General features: G+C 65.3%; 1 protein-coding gene and 1 long non-coding RNA gene across 9 annotated transcripts; one reads left to right on the top strand and one right to left on the bottom strand.

Annotated features, from left to right (window-relative positions):
• Nucleotides 1-197: 197 nt before the first annotated feature.
• CCNF (cyclin F) lies at nucleotides 198-20,172 on the top strand. Its single transcript, XM_008251987.5, has 17 exons — nucleotides 198-313; nucleotides 1,558-1,712; nucleotides 3,031-3,137; nucleotides 4,015-4,082; nucleotides 4,895-5,088; nucleotides 5,584-5,637; nucleotides 6,154-6,258; nucleotides 6,479-6,556; nucleotides 9,972-10,123; nucleotides 11,499-11,663; nucleotides 12,910-13,033; nucleotides 13,267-13,447; nucleotides 13,646-13,733; nucleotides 15,657-15,756; nucleotides 16,469-16,596; nucleotides 17,617-17,786; nucleotides 18,622-20,172. The coding sequence occupies exons 1-17, from the start codon at nucleotides 298-300 to the stop codon at nucleotides 19,074-19,076; spliced, it is 2,340 nt and encodes a 779-aa protein (XP_008250209.3). The 5' UTR covers nucleotides 198-297; the 3' UTR covers nucleotides 19,077-20,172.
• On the bottom strand, nucleotides 14,609-20,703 carry LOC108176024 (uncharacterized). 8 transcript variants are annotated; one of them, XR_016226030.1, is made up of 6 exons: nucleotides 20,510-20,684; nucleotides 20,133-20,220; nucleotides 19,491-19,564; nucleotides 17,203-17,393; nucleotides 16,407-16,577; nucleotides 14,609-15,581 (listed from the first exon to the last, which is right to left on the bottom strand). It is a non-coding gene; the product is annotated as an uncharacterized LOC108176024 (long non-coding RNA). The 8 variants fall into 8 exon arrangements; XR_007915650.3 differs by lacking the exon at nucleotides 19,491-19,564 and having other exon boundaries at nucleotides 14,609-15,585; nucleotides 20,510-20,703; XR_016226027.1 differs by lacking the exon at nucleotides 19,491-19,564 and having other exon boundaries at nucleotides 14,609-15,585; nucleotides 17,199-17,393; nucleotides 20,510-20,687.
• Nucleotide 20,704: the final 1 nt, after the last annotated feature.

Below are 20,704 nucleotides of genomic sequence, written 5' to 3'. Positions count from 1 at the left end.
GGGAGCGAACTTCCGAACCCGCCGCGGCGCTCGGGGACCCCGGCCCGGGACCCAGGGGGCGGGGCGGGCGTGCGGGCTCCGCCAATCAACGGCCAGCGTTCGAATTCGCGTCCCGGCCCGGCCAATTGGGCGGGGTGAGCGGGGCCCCGCGGCGCGGCCAATGGGAGCGCCGGGCGCGTTTGAAAACGAGGGCGGGCGGTGCGGCGCCATCTGCGCCTGCGCGGGGCGGCCGGCGCGCAGGAGCCGAGCGCGGGCGCTCGCGGGCGGGCTCGGGGTAACCGCGGCACGAGCGGGGCGATGGGGAGCGGCGGCGGTGAGTGCGGGGCGGCCCCGAACCCCTTCTACCTGGGATGAGGAGGGGGGCGTCACAGGCGCTCGCAGCCTCCAGCTCGCCCGCGTCCGGGACGCGCGGTTTAAATGCCCGCGGTGCGCCCGCGCCCCGGCCGGCGGCTGCGATCCCTGCCCTGAGCCCCGGGAGCGGCGGTGCCGACGATCCGTGTCGCCGGTGCGGGGACTGCGCGTGGCTGCCGTTGGAGGCGGGGGCGCGCGTGGTCGCACGCAGCGGTGCGGTCTGCGCGGGGAGCTCGCGCCTTGGCCGCGCACCTGGCGCCGCGCACCTGGCGGCTCTCGCTCGGCTGCGCCGGGCCCGGCGCCGTGGAGGAGCGTCCTGGCTGGACGTGAGCTGCGATTCCGGTGACCCGGGAGCGTCGCCGAGTGTCAGTCCTAAGACAAGTGAAGGAGGGAGCGTTCTGAGTGGTGGAGTCCGTGTGGTTCCTGGGAGTTCGTCCGCCGGTGCGCGCCTGGCTCCAGCGCTGGCGGGGAGACCCTGCGCCAGAGGGGCTGGGGGTGGCCGGGGAGCTGTGGAAGGGAGGAGGATGGGCAGGAAAACGCGAGTTCGCAGGAGAGGCAGGGTCTTGACGTTCGTGCGGACCCTCGCGATTTCCTGGGAAATGCGGAGTCGCCTCCTCTGCTCGGAGTGAGGAGGGGGCTGCGGGGCGGAGGCTGGGCCGACCGGCCGTGGGGAGACCGCTCACCTGCCCAGGTGGCAGCCCCGCCGGCCCGTGGTGGCTGCGTGGGCGTGGGTCGGGTTTTGTGTGGGATCCTTGTGGCCCTGAGCTCTGTCATTTACAGAGGATGCGGGGGTGGCGGGGGGCAGACAGCGCTGGCCTCTGCAGAGCCGGCTTGACATGTCCTGGCCTGGCCTCCTGGCTCTGCCTCTGTGAGGGGCTGCCCTCCTGATTCGGGCTCGGAAACCTGGCTGTTGAAGCCGGACGACCCGTGTTACGCATGCCCGGTAGCCCAGTGTGCGAAGAGAGGCAAAGCCCCAGCCAGGGCCCCGGGAGCTTCCCTGGGGTGAAAACCGCCCTGGGCCGCAGCTGCCTTCCCCACACCCGGCGGTCCCGTGGGCCCGGATCGAAGGTTTCCCAGCGCCTGCCACGCGCCTCCTATACGGGTCGGACGTCCGGCCGCATGAGGTGGTCGGCGGTGCTGGCATCCTGCGCGCTGGACGGGGAGTCAGTGCGGCCGGCTCACCGAGCCTTGTGGTCCTCCCCGCAGTGGTCCACTGTCGCTGTGCCAAGTGCTTCTGCCACCCTGCCAAGCGCAGAACGCGGAGGCGGCCCCGGAACCTCTCCATCCTGAGCCTGCCCGAAGACGCGCTCTTTCACATCCTGAAATGGCTCTCCGTCGGCGACATCCTGGCCGTCCGAGCCGTAAGTCCCACCGGCATCCCGGATCGGGGTCAGCGTTTTCTTTTCTTCCTTTTCGTTTTAATGTAAGAAAGCGCCCATCCTCTGGTTTACTTCCCAAATGCCCGCAGTGGCCTGAACTGGGCCAGGCTGCAGCCAGGAGCCAAGTACTCAGCCCTGGCCTCCCATGTACGTGGCAAGAACCAAAGCCCTGGAGCCATCACCGGTGTGCGCTGGCGGGAAGCTGCGGTCAGGAGCGAGCAGTAACCCAGGTGCCCCAGTGTGGGGCGTCCACATTTTAATCCCTGGGTTTATTCTAGGGAGAGGGAGATCTTCCATCTGCTGGTTCACTCCCCAGTGGCCGCAATGGCCAAGGCTAGGCCAGACCAAAGCCAGGAGCTTCTTCCCGGTCTCCCACATGGATGCAGGGGCTCCAAGGACTTGGGCCATCCTCCACTGCTTTCCCAGGCCATTAGCAGGGAGCTGGATGGGAAGTGGAGCAGCCGGCATTTGAACAGGTGCCTGTGTGGGTGCCGGCTGCAGGGGGCGCCTGCTCCCGCTGTCCCACACTCGGGCCCAGGCCTCGTGTTCTTAAATGTCAGGACGACACTTTGCTGCCAAGGGAGGACCGTGGAAACTGGACGTCCTCAGTAGATGCGTGACGATGTTCCGATGGCAGTGACGGCACGGCAAGCGTGACTCGTCCATCGTCATTCTAACAGAAAATACCCTCCTGCCAGTAAGATGGCCGTTGCTCAGGAAATAAGATGTGGGGCCTGCGTTGTAGCGCAGCAAGCGAAGCTGCCGCGTGGGACACGTCGGCCGGCACCCCGTGTCCGAGTGCCAGCTGAGGGGTCCACGCCCCACTTGTAGGACCCTGTCCCTGCCCCTCCAGGCCCTCGGGGAAGCTCGTTTCTGGGCCCTTTGTTCAAAGCAGCGGTCACTTTTATGCACAGCCTAGTTCCTTCCTTACCTGGATCAGGAGGGAGACAGAGACCACACATCTGTCTGCATCCGAATCCCAGGAGCCTCCGGGGCAGGCGCTGTGTGGCAGGGTCAGTCCCTGTCTCGGAATCCTGCTTCCCGGCTCCCAGCTCCAGTGCGTGGGCCTCTGCCACCCACGTGCGAGTCCCAGGTGGCGTTCCCGGCTCTCGACTTTGGCCTGGCTTTTGTGAATGAACCAGCGGATGGAGGATCTCTCTCCCCAGGTCCTTCCCTCCCACCACCCCGCCGTCATTCTGCCTCTCCAGTAAATGTATCTTTAAAAAAAAAGAAAGTGCCCCGGGAGGTGGGCTTTCAGGCTGTCCCTCAGGCGTCCGCCCTTTGCTCCCGTGTTCTGCAGGTGCACTCCCACCTGAGGGACCTGGTGGACAACCACGCCAGTGTGTGGGCGTGTGCCAGCTTCCAGGAGCTGTGGCCTTCCCCTAAGAACCTGCAACTCTTTGAAAGGTATCCCCTGAGAACGGCTCCCTGTCCTGCCCCGGCCCCGCTCTGGTCCAGGATCTGACGCAGGAGCTGTCCTGCCGCTGTTTGCCCTCCCATTACCTTGCGGGGTGACCGAAAGCTGTAGACGGCCCCCGTCAGGCCCCTTGTCCCGGGCCCCGCCTCCTGCACTCCCTGAGCGTCCTCCGAGGCCGTCGACTCGCTCCCACGTGACAACACAAGTCGTCTGCGTGCTGAGATGTTTAGGTCTTTTCCTAAAGTCAGAGCCATGTGATTCAGTCTTAATGGGTTTTACTCACTGCTGATTCTGCCCGCTCACCATCCCCTCGCCAGTGTCCGCACTGGGCCCAGTGTCCACCTGGGCTCCCGTCAACCAAGTATCAGCACCCAGCCCACTGTCCTCACGGGCTGGGGCCGCCCTGGGGCACCCATCAACCAAGTGTCCGCACCGGGCCCACTGTCCTCATGGGCTGGGGCCGCCCCGGGGCTCCCGTCAACCAAGTGTCCGCACCGGGCCCACTGTCCACTTGGCCAGGGGCCACCCTGGAGCTGCCTTGTTGTGACAGACTAGGGGACCACAGCTGGGCGGTGTCCTGACTCGGTTGCCGTGCACTCCGGAGTTCATCCCCCGGCTGCGCAGCGCCCCTGTCTGACTGCAGGGCAGCCCCCTGCCCCGTGGACACTCGCGGCCCCTCTCCTCAGCCATCCCCGAAGCCCAGGCCGCCTCCTAGTCAGCTCTGTGTGTCTGGATTTGCCTGTCCCAGACGTCTGCATACATGTGGTCCTGTGTTCTCAACGTCCGTCTGCCGTAGGCTGATACGTGACTGTTGGGGAGGGGACGGCAGGTCTAGCTACAGCTGGATGCCGTGTGTTCCTGTTGCAGGGCTGCCGACAAGGGCAACTTCGAGGCTGCCGTGAAGCTGGGCATCGCCTACCTCTACAACGAAGGCCGTAAGTGCCGCCCGGTGCCGCCACGTGGGGTGCGTGTGAGGGACACGCCCGGCTGAGCCGCGTCCCTGCTGCGGCCGGGGTGTCCCTCGCTCTCCTCTCGGGAGCCTGTGCCCAGGGCCACCTGCTGTCATGTTGGTGAGCGGCCCGGGCACACCGCCTTCCCCGGGCTCCCTGCCCTCTGGCCGCCAACACCGAGGCGCCTGTCCTCAGCCGTCTGCTCTGTGCTCTGGGGCGGAGGCGTCCATGGCACCCAGGTGTCTGCAGCTGAAGTGGGAAGCCGGTCGAGGCCGGCCTCTGCCTGGACTCCTTCACCCCCGGAGGCCAGGCGCGCCCCTCTCAGGCCCTGTGCAGCCTTCTCTTGACCAGTCCCTGCCCACCCAGGAAGTGAGCCCAGGACACTAAGGACTAGGGTGCAGCCAGCTGTCCTGCTGCTTCTGAGAGTTCTGGGGTCTCGCTGAGGGTCCCTGCAGCAGGCGGGCTGGGCGCGCCCCGCCCATTGCCCCACTCCCAGCAGCAGCGGTCCCCACACCTTGCAGGGTGCAGTCCAGCGGGTTTAGCAGAATTGCACAGCCACCGCCACTGTCCCGGCCCCTGGGTCCTCCCTGGGAAGACCCTGGAAGATGGGCTTGCCACCTGCAGGGGGCACTTTTCCCTGATCTTCAGAATTGAGGCTTCTGGACCCCTGAGGGAGCAGGGGAGGAGGAGGGGGCGGCGTGGAGGTTCCTCGACCCTCGTTCCTGCCACGTGTGGTGGCTCCGGAGGACTTTGCGCGCCCTGTCCCCGGAGACATGGCCGGGGTGTTCTGTCCACAGTGTCCGTGTCCGATGAGGCCCGCGCGGAAGTGAACGGCCTGAAGGCCTCGCACTTCTTCAGCCTGGCCGAGCGCCTGAACGTGGGCGCCGCTCCCTTCATCTGGCTCTTCATCCGCCCGCCGTGGTCCGTGTCTGGCAGCTGCTGCAAGGCCGTGGTTCACGAAAGCCTCAGGGCGGAATGCCAGCTGCAGAGAGTAAGTGCTGGCAGCCTGGGACCCGCGGGCCACGGGAAGCCCGGAGCCTAAGGCAGAGGGCGGTGCAGGATGTGGGGGCTGTCAGCTGTGCTGGCCCCAGTGCCAGGTGGGGGGACCTGGGTGTGGTCCGCAGAGGCCTCTCTGTCCTCCTCCTTTGATAGAATGTGGGGTATGGTCCACACAGGCCTCTCTGTCCTCCTCCTTTGATAGAACAGTGTAAGTTGTGTTTATCTGCGAGAGGCCCTAGTCATGTGTGTACTCTGCACACGCGCACAACTGCTGGTGCTGGTCCAGGCCGAAGCCTAGAGCCAGGAGCTCAGCCCGGGTCTCCCACGTGGGTGGCAGGGGGCCCTCACCGTTGCCTCCCGGGGTGTGTGTGTTAGTGGGAAGCTGGAATGAGACCCAGAGCCGAGACTTGAACCCAGGCACTCCCGTGAGGGACGTGGGCGTCGTGGCTGCTGGGCCCAGCACCCACCCCGTCTCTTCTCTTTGCAGACTCACAGGGCGTCCATCCTGCACTGCGTGGGGAGAGTGCTCAGTCTGTTCGAGGTGAGTGAAGTGGCCACTGCACCGGCCTTTGCCGTGTCTGACGCGTCCGTGGCCGGCAGAACGAGAGGGCATCCAGGCCCGAGGTCAACACGGAAGCCCAGTCCACCCAGGAGACCCACGGAGCTGGGCAGCTCCTGGGCAGCAGTGGGGGAGGGGCGTGGCCGAGTGGCCGGGGAGGAGCTGAGCTCCCCGTGCTGCTGCCGTCTGGTGGCCTCCGTGGGACCCATGCTCCGCTTCCTCTGGGATCCGTGAGCCCCCCTGCAGCCGGCTTAGGGAAGATGGTGGCTGCCAGGGGCAGAGCCAGGAGCTGGAGCAGCCAGGGGCCTGCGGCTCCACCCTCTGGGCGGTGTGGCACAGTTCCTTTGGCAGCAGGCAGGGAGGCGGGTCTTGGGGTGGCCCGGGACCTCAGTGCGCTTCCCTTGGCTGTGGGGTCTGTTTCTGGGTGAGGCGGTGGGTGGGGGCTGCAGAGCGGCACACGCGGTGCAGGACTGGGAATCCGCCGCTCGGTTGTTCCAGGACGAAGAGAAGCAGCAGCAGGCTCACGCCCTCTTTGAGGAGTCGGCTCTCCAGGGCTGCCTGGCCAGCTCGTACCTCCTCTGGGAAAGCGACCGGAGAGCAGACGTGAGTGGCCGGGTCTGTGGGGAGGCGTCGTGGTGGCCAGGGGCACGGCCTCCGCCCTGCCCTGGGACTAGGCCACCGCTCCTGGCCTCTAGGGCAGCTACCGTCCCGGAGGCCAGCGCGGTGGGGAGCCGTCTGGGTGTTGGGGACGTGGCAGCGCCCCGAGAGGGTTCCGGGTTGCTCCTAGGACAGCGCTTCACGGTTCCGTGACTTCTGTTGACAGATGTCTGACCCTGGCCGGTGCCTCCACAGCTTTCGGAAACTCAGGGACTGTGCCGCCAAAGGCTGCTGGGAAGCACAGGTGAGGCTGGTGCCTTCGTCTGCGGCCTGGGGCAGGAGACGCCGCGGGCTGGCGCCCCTGTGCGCCCAGGCTCTAAGCCCGCAGCGCCTTCCTTCTCTGGGCCACACCCGCTCACTGCCCACAGCCGGCCTGGCAGTGGGCAGCGCAGGGTCCTGTTCCCGCTGCGCCGTGCTCACCACGTCACCTAGCCTCAGGACCAGGAAACCCAGGGTTGTGGCTGTGTTCGCCCGACCCCCGCCCCTACAGCCGTGAAGCAGTCACAGTTCAGGGCGAACCTCAGAGCACATTCTTGCCGCCCACCCTGCAAACACTGGGGAAGGGAGGCGGAAGCCGCAGGTGGGTGGACAAGCCCCGGCGCGGCTCGGTGCTGGCTGTCCTGTTCCAGAGGTCGGCAGCACGGTGACCAGCGGAGCTCCAGCCCGAGCTGAAGGACCCCGAGACATTCAGAGGCCCCGTGGGGCTCTCCAGAAGGCGCGAACACAGCTGCTCCGTGAGTGCAGCCGCTCCGCCTTCTGCCGTCCAGAGTGTGCCGTTAACTGAGGTCCTCTGCACGTAGCACGTGGGGAAGTTACCCTTTATGTCTACAGCTTTGTGTTTCTGAGAGCTAGCCAACCCTGAAAATAGAGTTTTTATTTAATTTCCAGAGGCAGAGAGAGAGCTCTCATTCATCTGTTCACCGTTCAGAGGTGCATGGTGGCACGGAATGCAGCCAGGACCGGGGGCCTAGGAGCTCAGTCCGGGTCTCTGTGGGCGGCGCCTCCCTGGGTCTGCGTTAGCAGGGAGCGGAGTTGGAGTTGGGAAAGGGATGCAGGCACCTTAATTTTATTTTTAAGATTTATTTATTTATTTAAAAGTCAGAGTTACACAGAGAGAGGAAGAGGCAAAGAGAGAGAGAGAGAGGTCTTCCATCTGCTGGTTCACCTTGCAAATGGCCGCAATGGCCAGAGCTGTGCCAATCTGAAGCCAGGAGCCAGGAGCTTCTTCCAGGTCTCCCACGCGGATGCAGGGGCCCAAGGACTTGGGCCGTCTTCTGCTTTCCCAGGCCGTAGCAGAGAGCTGGATCAGAAGTGGAGCAGCCGGGACTTGAACCGACGCCCATTTGGGATGCCGGCACGACAGCTGGCAGCTTTACCTGCTATTCCACAGTGCCGGCCCCAGGATGCAGGCATCTTAGCTCCAGGCTAAATGCTGCCCCTGTAGAAACTGGTTCTTTTCCTGGTTTTTATTGTGTTTATTTGAAAGGCAGAGACACAGAGATCTCCCATCTGCTGGGCCACTCCCCAGACTCCTGCCACAGCTGGGGTTGGGCCAGGCTGAAGCCGGGGTCTGCATGTGGACGCCAGGCACCCTGCTACTTGCTGCCTCCTGAGGTGTCTGGCAGAGCTGAGGCAGACCCTGGCTCTGCCAGAGGTTGCAGGTGTCAAGCAAGTGCCTGCCCTCCTTGTGGATTGTTTGCTTGTTTGAAGGCAGAGAAACAGGGCTCCCACCCCGATCGCCTGCCCAAGTCCCCACAGCTGCCAGGGCCGGGCCAGGTCGAGGCCTGAGCCTGAGCTCACTCCAGGTCTGTGTGGGTGGCGGGGCCCACCCCCGCCGCCTCCCGGGGTTCAAAGGCAGAAGGGCGGAATGCAGTGGAGACGAGATCCAAACCCAGGCACCCGGAGACGGCTGTGTGCATCCCAAGAGGTGTGACCGCCTCCCCACCGTGCGTGCTTCTAAGGATAGTTTCTGCTGGCAGAGATGTAGACTAAATGCCCCCGTCAGTGGATGTGAGAGCTAGCACAGCCTCCGACAGAGTACGTGGCACGTGTGGCAAGAACCCGCCACAGCCGCTTCTGCGGACTCGCGGTGTGAGGAGCGAGGTTCAGCTACCGAAAAGGCTGCACAGAGAAGCTCAACGAGACACTGAACGAAGAGCCGCTGGAGAATGCTTATCTGCGGCCTCACTCCCCGAATGCCTCAGTAGTGAGACCGGGCCAGATTGGAGCCAGGACCCAGGAACCCGGAACCCCACCTGGGTTTCCCACGTGCACCAGCAGGAAGCTGGCTCGAAAGTGCAGAGTGAGGGGCCGTTGGGTGACAGTGCAGCTGCTTCCTGCATGGCTGGCGTCTCCTCTGAGCCTGGGTTCGAGGCCCAGCTCCCCGCTGGTGGTCCTGGAAGGGCAGTGGGAGGTGACTGAGTGCTTAGGTCCCTGCACCCACCTGGGAGACCCAAATGCAGCTCCAAGCTCCTGGCTTTGTCCTGGCCCAGCCCTGGCCTGTGCGGCCATTCGGACGCTTTAACAGCAGATGGAAGCTCTCTCTGTTGTAAGTGCCTTTAAATTAAAGAAAAAATAGTGCAGAGTAGCCAGGACCTGAAGCAGGCGCTCCGACAGGAGGTGTGGGTGTCCCTGGCCGTGCCACACACGCCTGGCAGCATAGGAAGCCCGGGCATTTCTGTGAGGTGGACGGAGGTGCACGTGTGCTCGTCACGAAGCTGACGGGTGAGCAGCCCGGGAGGAAGCAGCGCTGCCCGCGGCATCCTGGGAGCTGGCTCCAGGACCCACCTCCAATGCGGACGTGCGGGGTGCTCGAGTGCCTCGTGGGTGACAGTGGCTGTCTGCACGTCCTGTGTGCCCGGCCTCATCTCCAGGGTACTTGGGACCGCGTGCGATGCAAACAGTCGCGCTGTGTTCTCACGGAGTAAGGACAGGAAGGGGCGTTGGTAGGCATCCAGTGTGGACATGGGTGTTTTCCCGAACGTTTTCGTCCAGGAGGTGGTGGGGAGTGCCGACCACCACGTGGTGGAGGAGACCGAGGGGCCACAAGGTAGCCCCTGGCACCATTTGCTCGCGGTCCCACAGAGGCCCGGGTTTTAACGGCAGCCCCAGTGAGCCCCCATTCAGCTCCTGGCCACTCTTGGAGTGTGAAACCATCCCTGGTGGGTGAGCAGTGTTGCACAGCGCAGGCGAAGACTTAAACTGGCTGAGGCCCTGTGCCCGCCAGGGGCAGCCGACACTTCTCTGCTGACCCCAGGCACGCGGCCCAGCGGTCGAGACGCGTGCGTGCCATGGAGAACCTGGCTTGGGTGCCCTGCTGCGCTCTCAGTCCCAGCCTCCTGCGGACGCAGACCCTGGGAGGCAGTGGTGCTGGCGCCAGGGACAGCGGCTGCTCCCCGTGGGGGTGGGGCACGCCTGGGCCGTGTCCAGCTCTAGTCTGGTCTCTCTCTGTGTCTCTGCTTCTCGGATAAATAGCGTTTGAGAGCTATGTGTGTTACTTAAATCAGAGTAGTAATCAAGGTCTTAGCCACCTGTCTAGAAGGCCGGGAGGTTTGTGTTGAGGTGGACGAGAGCGTGTGCCAGTGGTCACCTGACAGCCCAGGGCCCGTGGGAAACCTCAGAACGGCCACTGCTTCCACTCACTGTCTTTCCCTCCTCAGCTGGCCTTAGCCAAAGCCTGTGCAAATGGGAACCAGCTGGGGCTGGAAGCCAGGGGGTCCGCGGAGACCGTGTGCCAGCTGTTCCAGGCGTCCCAGGCCGTCGGCAAGCAGCAGGTGTTCTCCGTGCAGAGGGGGCTCAACGACACCATGAGGTGAGGCTCTGGGCGGGGGCGCCCGGCTGGCCGCCCACCAGCCCCACTGCTCACATCACACGAAGTTCCTAAGTTTTCCGGAATCTGAGGAAGAAAGTGCCGAACGTGGCTGTCTCGTCATCTCTAACACGTTAAACCGTGGTGAACGCCCTGGGAGAGCCGGCCGTGCAGTTCCTGAAGCTGGGACACAGCCTTGCTTGTGACCACGGTCAGGGGCATGGGCGTGCTCTGTGCGGGCCAGTGGCTGCTGGGGCCAGGCCGCACCCAGGGAGCTGTGCCCTCTGGGACGGCCAAGGAGTGTCCTCTGAGGTTGGCAGTAACACGCTTGTACACTGGGCCAGTGTGAACAGGACCTGGTAGAGGGTCAAGTGGACAGTGCTGGCTCCTGAAGCTCATGAGCTTTAGATCACCTGGATTTGCGGAGGGAAAGCCTGGGTCCAGCCCTGCAGCAGGCGATGGCCGGCACGCGGTCGCCCGTCTGGGCAGGAACCCGCCTCCTCACCCTCGGGCTGCCGTGCAGCGCAAATGTAGCCGTGTCAACGAGGCAGTGTCCTGGTTGTAGAAGTCAGGTGATTAAACTGCTGAAGTCCCTGCTCAGAGGCGCTCCCTGGTCTGTTGGCAGTGGTGACTGGTTTGCCCCTCAGGCCGTGGCCCGGTGCCCGTCCCGGGGGTGCAGAGAGGCTGTCTGCTCCACCCTGCAGCGCGCCACCTCGGCCGCCGGCCTGCTGTGCCCGGCTGAATCCTGCCCTCGGCAGCGCTGCTCTCTGCTGGCGCAGGCCTCCCTGCTGTAAGAGACGGTCCGCCGGCTCCGGGGTGCACGCGGCATTCTGCCTCCGCCCTGGCCGCCTGGTGGAGAGGCGCGGGCCTCGGGCCTGGGCTGTCCGTCGGAGGGGGGGGGGGTTGGGAAGCTCAAGAGCCCTTCCTCTCCTTCCTGGCTCTGTGCTGTTGGGAAACTGCGCAGCAAATGCCCTGGGTGAGAGCCGTCTCGCCCGAGTGAGGGGAAGGGGCGGTCGGGGTCTGCCTGACAGTCAGCGCTCGTTCTGCCTTTGAGCGGTTTCTCTCTGGTCCTGGGACCTGTGAGCCAGCCCCCGCCTGCCCCTACCCGAGAGTCAGACCCGTCCAGTGCTGGGAGAGGCGGGGGGGGGGGGGGGGGCTGTTCCCTTTGTGCTAGGATGAGGCCCCAGGCGTTTGTGTGTGTGAGCACCCTCCTGTGCTAGCCCCCCCCCCCCCCGCCTCCCAGGAACACAGCTGGAGATGCAGGGCGTGTGGGGTGGGGGCCGGCACTCCCACCCACTCGTCCCTGGAGCCCAGCAGAGATGAGGTGGGGATGGTTGGAGGGCTCTGGTGTAGCGCGGTGCCGGCCCTCTGCCCACAGGTACATTCTGATTGACTGGCTGGTCGAGGTCGCCACCATGAAGGACTTCACGAGCCTGTGCCTGCACCTCACGGTGGAGTGTGTGGACCGGTACCTGCGGAGGCGGGTGGTGCCGCGCTATCGGCTGCAGCTGCTGGGCATCGCTTGCATGGTCATCTGCACGCGGTGAGGACCCCCGGCCGCAGGGGACCCGAACCTCCCGTACTGACAGCGTGAGCCCGAGTGGTGCTGTCCTGCAGGGCGCCTGCCTCCCGGGGGCTCACTGGGGTGTGACTGGATCATGCTTCCCCAACCCCCGAGGGCACCCACCACCTGCCCGTGTTCTCGGAGTCCGAACGGAGAACCGCCTCACGGCGTCTCAGTGCTGGGGTGACACCGCTCAAACCTGCCTGCCTCTGAGCCGCCGTCTGCCCAGACGCAGAGGTCCCGGCTAGGCTCACGGGGTTGGGCTTCCGTTTCATGAGGTCATGGCTTGTGGTCTGGCCCTGTCCTACCGCAGGAGCCCCCCCGGCCCTGTGACACCTACAGGTGTCTCTGCTTCACCCCTAAGCTGGGTCACAGGGGACGTGTAGTCTAGCTGCTCAAAGCAGCAGCACATCCGGTGGGGGGGACGCGGGTTCCAGGTCAGTGAGCAGAGCACTCCCCGGTGAGCTTGTGAATGGACCCAGCCGTGGGTGTGCCCACCACCTGCAGCTGGACAGGTGCAGCCTCCACAGTCCTGTGTCTGATGGCCCAAGACCACGTGACCGGGCCGCCGGCCGACTCCCAGTGGGAAACTAACTGCTTAGAAATGTCTTTAGGGCCGGGATGCCCCGCCTTCCCTCTCCGCAGCGGCTGCCTCTGCCCGCGTGTAGGCCTGTCCCTACACACCAGCCCCTCCCATCCTCTGCCAACCCATGACGAACGTGCAGACTGCAGAGTTCGGGACACGGCCTGCCCCGGCTGGGGAAGGAGTCCTCCGGGCCCTGGGGGCAGCGTGCTCCCTGATGGCCGATGCGGGGAGCTGGTAGAGAACAGGGTGTCTGCTGCCTCGGGCACCCGGCCGGGCACTTCTTCAGCCCTCTTCCAAGTCCTGGTCCCAAGAGTGCTCCACCTCCAGGGCTTAAATCGCTTGATAGTCGCTGTCACACGGCGGGGCCAGCCCTTGTCCCCAGGGTTGTTGGGGGCAGAGGGCCCAATGGCCGCACTGACCACCTCTGCCTGTGCCTGGTGGCTCTAATGCTCGTTCCAGCACCGTCTCCCTTTAGATTCCCCCCACCCCCCCGCTGGCCACAGGCAACAAGTCCGGTGTAACCTCCTCCTGCCGCTAAAGCCAACCCTCCCCGCTGACCTGGAGGCGTCCAAAGGCCCCAGGCCTCGCCCCTGCCCCAAAAAGTAGGCTGAGGGCTGAGCCCCCACCTGTGCGCTGCAGGTTCGTCAGCAAGGAGATCCTGACGATCCGGGAGGCCGTGTGGCTCACGGACAACACCTACAAGTACGAGGACCTGGTGCGGATGATGGGGGAGATCGTCTCCACCCTGGAGGGGAAGATTCGAGTGAGTGCCGGCGCCGTGTCCTTTGAAATCCACGTTACTGGGTCTGAGGCTGCGGGAGGGGCGGGGGACCCAGCATCCCTTGCTCCACGAGTCCTCGGGGACCCAGAGGCGGCAGCTGCTCTGCCACGCCCGGAGCGGTGTGAACGTCGTTGGGCCAACCCTAGACCCCCCATAGCGTGAGAGGGAGGGACCCTCCAACACGGAGCCCTCATGCCCACTACCCGCCTCTGCAGATCCCCACGGTGGTCGACTACAAAGAGGTCCTGCTGACGCTGGTGCCCATGGCGCCCAGGACCCAGCACCTGTGCAGCTTCCTGTGCGAGCTGTCGCTGCTGCACACCAGCCTGTCCGCCTACGCCCCGGCCCACCTGGCCGCCGCGGCCCTGCTGCTGGCCAGACTGGTACATGGGCAGGGTGAGTGCTCCGAGGGGAGGGGAGACACCAGAGCGGACCGCAGGCGTCGCCGGGGGGGCAGAGGCCCCAGAGCCACTTCAAGGGACTGCAGCTTTCCGGGAGTGTGGGACGGAGCTGTCAGAGCTGTGGGGTGGCAGTGGTCAGGCGGCCGTCATGCCGGCCCTCGTTTCCAGCCTGCTTCCCTCCCTCCCTCCCCAGCACAGCCTTGGCCCACTCGGCTGTGGGACTTCACTGGGTTCTCCTACGAAGACCTCATGCCCTGCGTCCTGAGCCTTCATAAGAAGTGGTGAGTCTACACAAACCCTCCCGCCAGACGCCAGGGCAGGGGGAGCCTCGGATGCCACGGCGGGTGCCAGCCTCCCCTGCCCACAACAGCTGGGGCAGGGTACGAGAGCATCGGGCCACAGGCAGAGGGCACAGCTGTTCCTAGCCTGAGTGCGGACCGGCCGGGGCCAGGGCTGGGGCCGGGGCCGGGGCCGTTAGTGGAGCAGTGAGCTGGGAACAGCAGGGGCCGGGGCAGGGACTGCCTGGTGCTGAGTTGGTTCCGGCTGCGGCCATTTCCCTCGCCTTCCTCTCAGCCTCTCTGCTCCTCCTGCTGCTTAGTGCCCCTCCCTCTGGGGTCCCCCTCACCACCCTGGGGTCCGTGGCCTGGTGCTGCCTCTGCCCTGCTGCCCCAGACTGTCCCACTGAGCCTCCCTCCGGCCCGTCCCCGGTGTCTGAGCGGACGCCCGCTCGCTCGCTGGCTCCGCCTGTGGGCTGCATTTGGTGACCGCAGAATGTCTGCCTCTGTCACCCCTGGAGCCAGGCAGCTCTTGGGTCTGGTGAACTTCCTGACACACGGAAGTTCACACTCCCGCAGAGGGATCAGGGCCTTGGGCGTGGCCGCCTGGCCACCTGTGGGCACCTCCCTTGCCCTTGTGCTGACCGGAGCCTTGTCTCCGGCTTCCAGGATGGCAGCACCCTGCAGCCAGCCCCCTCTTTGGTCCGTCCGGTCGGGGGACCCACTGCCTTGGGCTTTTCCCGCTCTTTTCTCCTGAACTGCCAGGCTCCTCTGTAGCGGGCAGATGAGGAAGGGGGTGAGGATCAAGGGGCAGCGTGTCTGTCCCCCCCACCCCGCTCACCCCCGGAACAAGTGGACACCAAAAGCGTTGCATGGCAGCGTTCAAAGAGAAACTGGAAGGTTTTATTCAGGAACCGTACTTTTAAAAAGTGTCTAATAGTAAGCTTTTAAGATACAGAGTCCTGTAACCACCACCAGTGAATTTTAGTACATTTTCTCTCACACACACACACACACACACACACACATACACATACATACACACATGCACCCCCACCCCAACCCCCCAGAAAGAAACCCCAGGCTTGGTTCACTCCGGCTTCCTTGGCCCTTGGTAATCAATCTTCCTGCCGCTGGATCTGCCTATGCCGGCGTTCCATACCAAGGAGTCCCCGTCCGTGGCCTGTGTCTGGCTGCTTTCTCTTGCCATCATGCGTTGCTTCATCCGTGTTGTGGCATGTGACTGGATAACATCCCGGTGTGTGGCCACATTGCCTTCGGTGACCCACCCATCCATCCACTGCACTCGAGAGTGGGAGAGACCACTGGGCACGTGGAGGCCGTCTGCCCGTTGTTGGGGGGACGCTGGGCACGTGGGAGCCATTTGCCCGTTGCTGGGGGGACGCTGGGCACGTGGGAGCCGTCTGCCCGTTGTTGGGGGGACCGCCAGACTATTCCCCAGCATGTCCTGTTATGGCTGGGATGGCTCTGAAAGTGTTGTCCCCTCCACGTCAGTGAGTTGAGGCTAAAGACAGGGTGGGGGCCAGCGCCGCAGCTCAATAGGCTAATCCTCCGCCTTGCAGCGCTGGCACACTGGGTTCTAGTCCCAGTCGGGGCGCCGGATTCTGTCCCAGTTGCCCCTCTTCTAGGACAGCTCTCTGCTGTGGCCAGGGAGTGCAGTGGAGGATGGCCCAAGTGCTTGGGCCCTGCGCCCCATGGGAGACCAGGGAAAGCACCTGGCTCCTGCCTTCGGATCAGCACGGTGCGCCAGCCGCAGCGCGCCAGCCGTGGTGGCCATTGGAGGGTGAACCAACGGCAAAGGAAGACCTTTCTCTGTCTCTCTCACTGTCCACTCTGCCTGTCAAAAAAAAAAAAAAAAAAAAAGACAGGGTGGGGAGCTCACGAGTCTGCCTCCATGCCCGTTTCCAGCTTCCACGACGACGCCCCCAAGGACTACCGGCAAGTCTCCCTGACGGCGGTGAAGCAGCGATTCGAAGACAAGCGCTACGAGGAGATCAGCCAGGAAGAGGTGCCTCCTCCTGCTCACCTGGGTGTCGGGGGGCCAGGGGGAGGAGCCTCCTCCCACTCACCTGGGTGTCTGGGGGCCAGGGGGAGGAGCCTCCTCCCGCTCACCTGGGTGTCAGGGGTCAGGGAGGAGCCTCCTCCCGCTCACCTGGGTGTCTGGGGGCCAGGGGGAGGAGCCTCCTCCCACTCACCTGGGTGTCTGGGACCAGGGGGAGGAGCCTCCTCCCGCTCACCTGGGTGTCAGGGGTCAGGGAGGAGCCTCCTCCCGCTCACCTGGGTGTCTGGGGGCCAGGGGGAGGAGCCTCCTCCCCCTCACCTGGGTGTCTGGGGGCCAGGGGGAGGAGCCTCCTCCTGCTCACCTGGGTGTCGGGGGGCCAGGGGGAGGAGCCTCCTCCTGCTCACCTGGGTGTCTGGGGGCCAGGGGGAGGAGCCTCCTCCCACTCACCTGGGTGTCTGGGACCAGGGGGAGGAGCCTCCTCCCGCTCACCTGGGTGTCAGGGGTCAGGGAGGAGCCTCCTCCCGCTCACCTGGGTGTCTGGGGGCCAGGGGGAGGAGCCTCCTCCCCCTCACCTGGGTGTCTGGGGCCAGGGGGAGGAGCCTCCTCCCACTCACCTGAGTGTCGGGGGCCAGAGGGAGGAGCCTTGTCCCGCTCACCTGGGTGTCGGGGGCCTCATCGGCCTGTGGGCTCCTCTCCACTCCCTGCCTCGGGCCCCCAGGTGCTGAGCTACAGCCAGTTGTGTGCAGCCCTGGGCGTGAAGCAGGAAAGCCCGGAGCCCGCGTCCTTGGTCAGCGCGGGAGACATCCACGCCTTCCTCAGCTCTCCGTCTGGGAGGAGAACCAAACGGTGAGTGCTCCGGGCCGGGGCTGTGCCGCAGACTGGCCTGCGCCCCTCAGCCACGCTGCGGCCCCCAGAGGGGGTTTGTGGGCTCAAGCCAGGCAGCCTGGGTCGGGCCATCCTCCTGATGACCGCCCTCCCCCGGTGGCTCCCGTTCTCTGTGCTGCCTCTCGCTGGCCAGGCAAAGCTGAGCTGACCATGGCACTGCGCCACCCCCTTCCCTCGCACCACTGCCCCGCGGCCCTCAGTCCGGCCTCCGTGTCCCTGCTGTGCCTCCTGGGATAAGCCCCCCCATCCTGTCCGCCCTGAAGAACTCCCACTGATCCTGCAAAGCCCACGTGAGCAGGGCCTCTGACTCCCCGCACGCACCCGTGAGCTGCTGTGGGCAGGCCCTGGGTGGTTTGTCACCCTTGTCACACACAGGGCCGTGCAAGGCCACCTCCACAGCTGGTTTCTGGGGCACGGGCCCTGGCAGCAGACGCCCGCGTGCTGCTCCCCTTCCTCCCTGGGAAGCATGGGAGGCCTCCCTGCACTGGGCCCCTCCCAAGCTGACTACACGCAGGCTGAGACCCCCAGCACACACGCACACATGTGCACGCACTCACACGTACTCACGCATGCACTCCGGGAGGGGGTTCCTGGGCTGCCCATGTGCGCCTGTGTCTGCCTGCTCTCCTCCTGTCCGTTCCCAGGGAGACCTGGTGCCGCCTTTGCCAAGCGTGGCTGGCCTGCAGCTCCTGTTCTCGGCACCCGACAGTGCCATCGTCCTCCCAGCTTCCAGAGGGGCCGAGTGGTTTTGTGGGGTCCTGCAGCACAGTGGGCCAGGTTCACACCCTGCCCCAGGCTCGGTTTTCTCCAAATCGCCCTTCCCCCAGCCGAGCCCCTGCCCTCGAGGCCTTCCACCCATTCTACCCACAAACCTCTCGGGAGCACATGGCCATGAGCCCAGGGTGTGCAGGTGCGGAGGACTGGGTGGGCCCCCGACACTGCCGCCTCTGACCAGGCCTCCTGGGCTGTCCCCCGCTACAGGAAGCGTGAGAACAGCCTGCAGGAGGACAGGGGCAGCTTTGTCACCACCCCCACTGCAGAGCTGTCCAGCCAGGAGGAGACACTGCTGGGCAGCTTCCTGGACTGGAGCCTGGACTGCTGTTCTGGCTACGAGGGTGACCAGGAGAGCGAGGGCGAGAAGGAGGGCGACGGTGAGTGTCACCGGGGAGGGGGTGTGCAGAGGGCTGAGCCTGGGGCCAGGCTGGGGCCAGACACAGGGAGGCATGAGGGCAGAGCCCCTGAACACCAGTGCGGGGTGGCGGCAGTAGGGAGAGGGAGGCCTTAGGACGGCCAGTGTCTACGTATATGCTACAGGCAGGCATATCGGTAGACCCTCTCCGGGGTGGGACAGAACTCCCTGCCTGGAGTTCATAAGATCCTTTAAATTAAAGACACACTTGGAAGTCACAGGGGTGACAGATATCTTCCATCTGCTCGTTCACCCCAAATTCCCGCAAGGGCCAAGCCAAAGCCAGGAGCCTGGAGCTCCATCCAGGTCTCCCACGTGGGTGCGGGGGCCCAGTCCTTGGGCCATCTTCCGCTGCTTTCCCAGGTGTGTTAGCACTGAGCTGAGTCGGAAGTGGAGCAGCTGGGACACAAACTGGCGCTCACGTGGGATGCCACGTCACGGGCGGCAGCTTAACCTGCTGTACCCAGTAAAATCTTTCTAGAATGTTTCTGAGATGTGTGCTTGTGTGCATGAGCCCTGCTGTGCCGTGGGCTCTACCTCCCGGCAGGTGAGTTCCTGTGGATTTTCAGTTTTGTGTCCACCAGTGGTTAGGTGAGGTGGCCATTTGTTGTCACCCGCCACTGCCCAGAGTCGGCAGGCAGCTCGTCCACGTTACGCAGAGGCGAGCGGTGCAGGGGCTGACACAGGTGGGGCAGCGCATTTGGCATGGGGTCCGCCTGCTGGCTGAGAGCCGGGACCTGCCCCCACCCCACGCCCCAGCTGTGGTGTGACCTCTCCTGCCCCGACATTTCCCACAGTGACGGCTCCCAGTGGCATCCTGGACGTCACCGTGGTCTGCCTGGACCCAGAGCAGCACTGCTGCCAGGCGTCGAGTGATGAGGAGGCCTCTCCAGAGGCCACGGGGCGCCGGGCGCCGGGCACCCTGGCAGCTCCCTCCGCAGGGCCCGAGCCCCACGCCCGCAGCAGGACCGCGCCGGGCAAGGACATCACGACCTCAGGGTACTCCTCCGTCAGCAGCGCGAGCCCCACCAGCTCGGGGGCCGCGCCCCCATCTACCTCAGTGCCGTCCCCGGGCAGCAGCCCGCACACACAGCCTTGCCACCATCAGGCCAGGAAGTCATGTTTACAGTGTCGGCCCCCGAGCCCCCCGGAGGGCAGCGTTCCCCGGCCGCAGGTGAAGCGGAAGAACCGGTCGGCGCACAGTGAGGAGGACGAGGACGAGGACATGAACCTGGGCTTCCTGCGGCTGTGAGCTCGCCAGTGCCTTGCTGGGTGCCTGACTACTGAGGGGGGCTGGCCTGCAGGCCATGCGCGGGAGCAGAGCCCGTGGCCCACGGGTACGGGGGCCCTTCCTCCAGGAGCCCCGGGGGAGTGGACAGCCGGGGTCTGCTGCTTTGGAAGGTTCGGCCTCACAGCAGTCACGCACACCATGAGCCTGTCTGTCCAGACCCCTGTGTCCACCGTCTCCCAGCCCCTCTGAGCCCCGTGCCGGAGCCAACAGCTGCCAGGCTCAGCCGCCGAGAGCCTGGCGCAGCCTGGTCCCTGCCCGCGTGTTTGGCCTCGGGCTGCTGAGGGGAGCTGATGGCCGCCTGCCCCCTCCCGGGCTGTGCCGCCCCCAGCCTGGCCCCTCCTGAAGTCTGCCCTCCCTCGGAAGGGCTGTCCTCACCAGTGGTGGCCGTGGGCACATCTCGCACTGATTTTTGGGCCATTCTTTTTCCATTTTTACGTCTCTACTCCCTTCTTCCTCCAAGAAGAAAAAACCGTGAATGAGAAGAAAAAAATGAGGACTCGACTGAAAACCGACTCCGGGCCCTCGCTCTGGACTCAAAGGTTTTAGCCGGAAAAGCATTTTTTAAAGGAATTTGTCGTTCTTTGAGGGAGCCCAGAGGCAGAGCAGCAGGGCCCTGGGAGCCCTGCCTGCCTGCGGCCGTGGCTCTGCCGTGTTCCCGTGGAGTGGAAGCTGTCCCCTGCCCTGGCTGCCAGCCGGCAAGAGAGCCTTGGAAGTTGCAGCCGAAAGAGGAGGCCTGGGAACCTGCAAGGCCGGGCTGACCACTGACCGCGTCCCGCCTGCTGTCATGATTCTGTCCCCGTGTAGAAGGAGCCACGTGGCCAGCAGTGTCCTCTGCGTGCCCTGAGCCAGAAGCCAGGAGTACAGACTGGTGCTTCCCCGTGCCCGCGTGTGTGTGCCTGTGTCCAGCGGCCGCTGTCTGGGTGGGGTGGGCTTGGGCAAGGCCGACCTGGCCTAGCAGCTGTGTCCCTGGACTTGTGTGAGCCTGTGTCCCCGTCTGTGAGGGGCAGGGATTCCTACCTCGCAGGGGTGCTGTGTGGATTAAACGTGATGACTGGCACAGGGCTGTGTGCGTCTCACTGCCGTCCTGGGTGCCGCCGCCCTGCACCTGCCGAAGGAACCAGCCCGGGGTGTGGGCCTCCTGCCCCTGCCCCCACTACAGACCGCCCCCGGGGGGCCCTCCCCCCCACCTTCTCCCTTGACCGCGAGAGTCCTTGGCTGCTTAGGGGTTTGAATGAGTTGTTCATGGTCATGTCCGGCACCCCGGGGCCCCTGCACCGTCAGCCCTTCCAGCAGCGTGGGGGCAGCTCCTGCGGCTCCTGGTTCCCGTGACCCCGCTGCACGCCCCCGCCAGGCCCCGCTCCCCCAGCCGCCTCGCCCGGGTTCCGGGGACCCACCTGGCACCACCCGCCCCCGGGTGCAGGCCGAGCGCGTCCACGCGTGCAGCATCCTCGCTTTCACGCGCCTGGCCCTGTGGAGGGCGGCTTGAGGACGCGAAGTCGACAAAGGGCCACAGGCGGCCAGCGAGAGGAGCCTGGGAGCGAGGCCTCGGTCACCCGAGTCGCGGCCAGCCCTGGGGGCGGGGCGGGCCG

Source organism: Oryctolagus cuniculus, chromosome 19, assembly GCF_051225735.1.
Source record: "Oryctolagus cuniculus isolate XC-2025 breed Fujian yellow rabbit chromosome 19, ASM5122573v1, whole genome shotgun sequence".
NCBI lineage: Eukaryota > Metazoa > Chordata > Mammalia > Lagomorpha > Leporidae > Oryctolagus > Oryctolagus cuniculus.
Note: the sequence above shows the minus strand (reverse complement) of the source record. Positions and strands in the feature narration are given on the sequence as shown.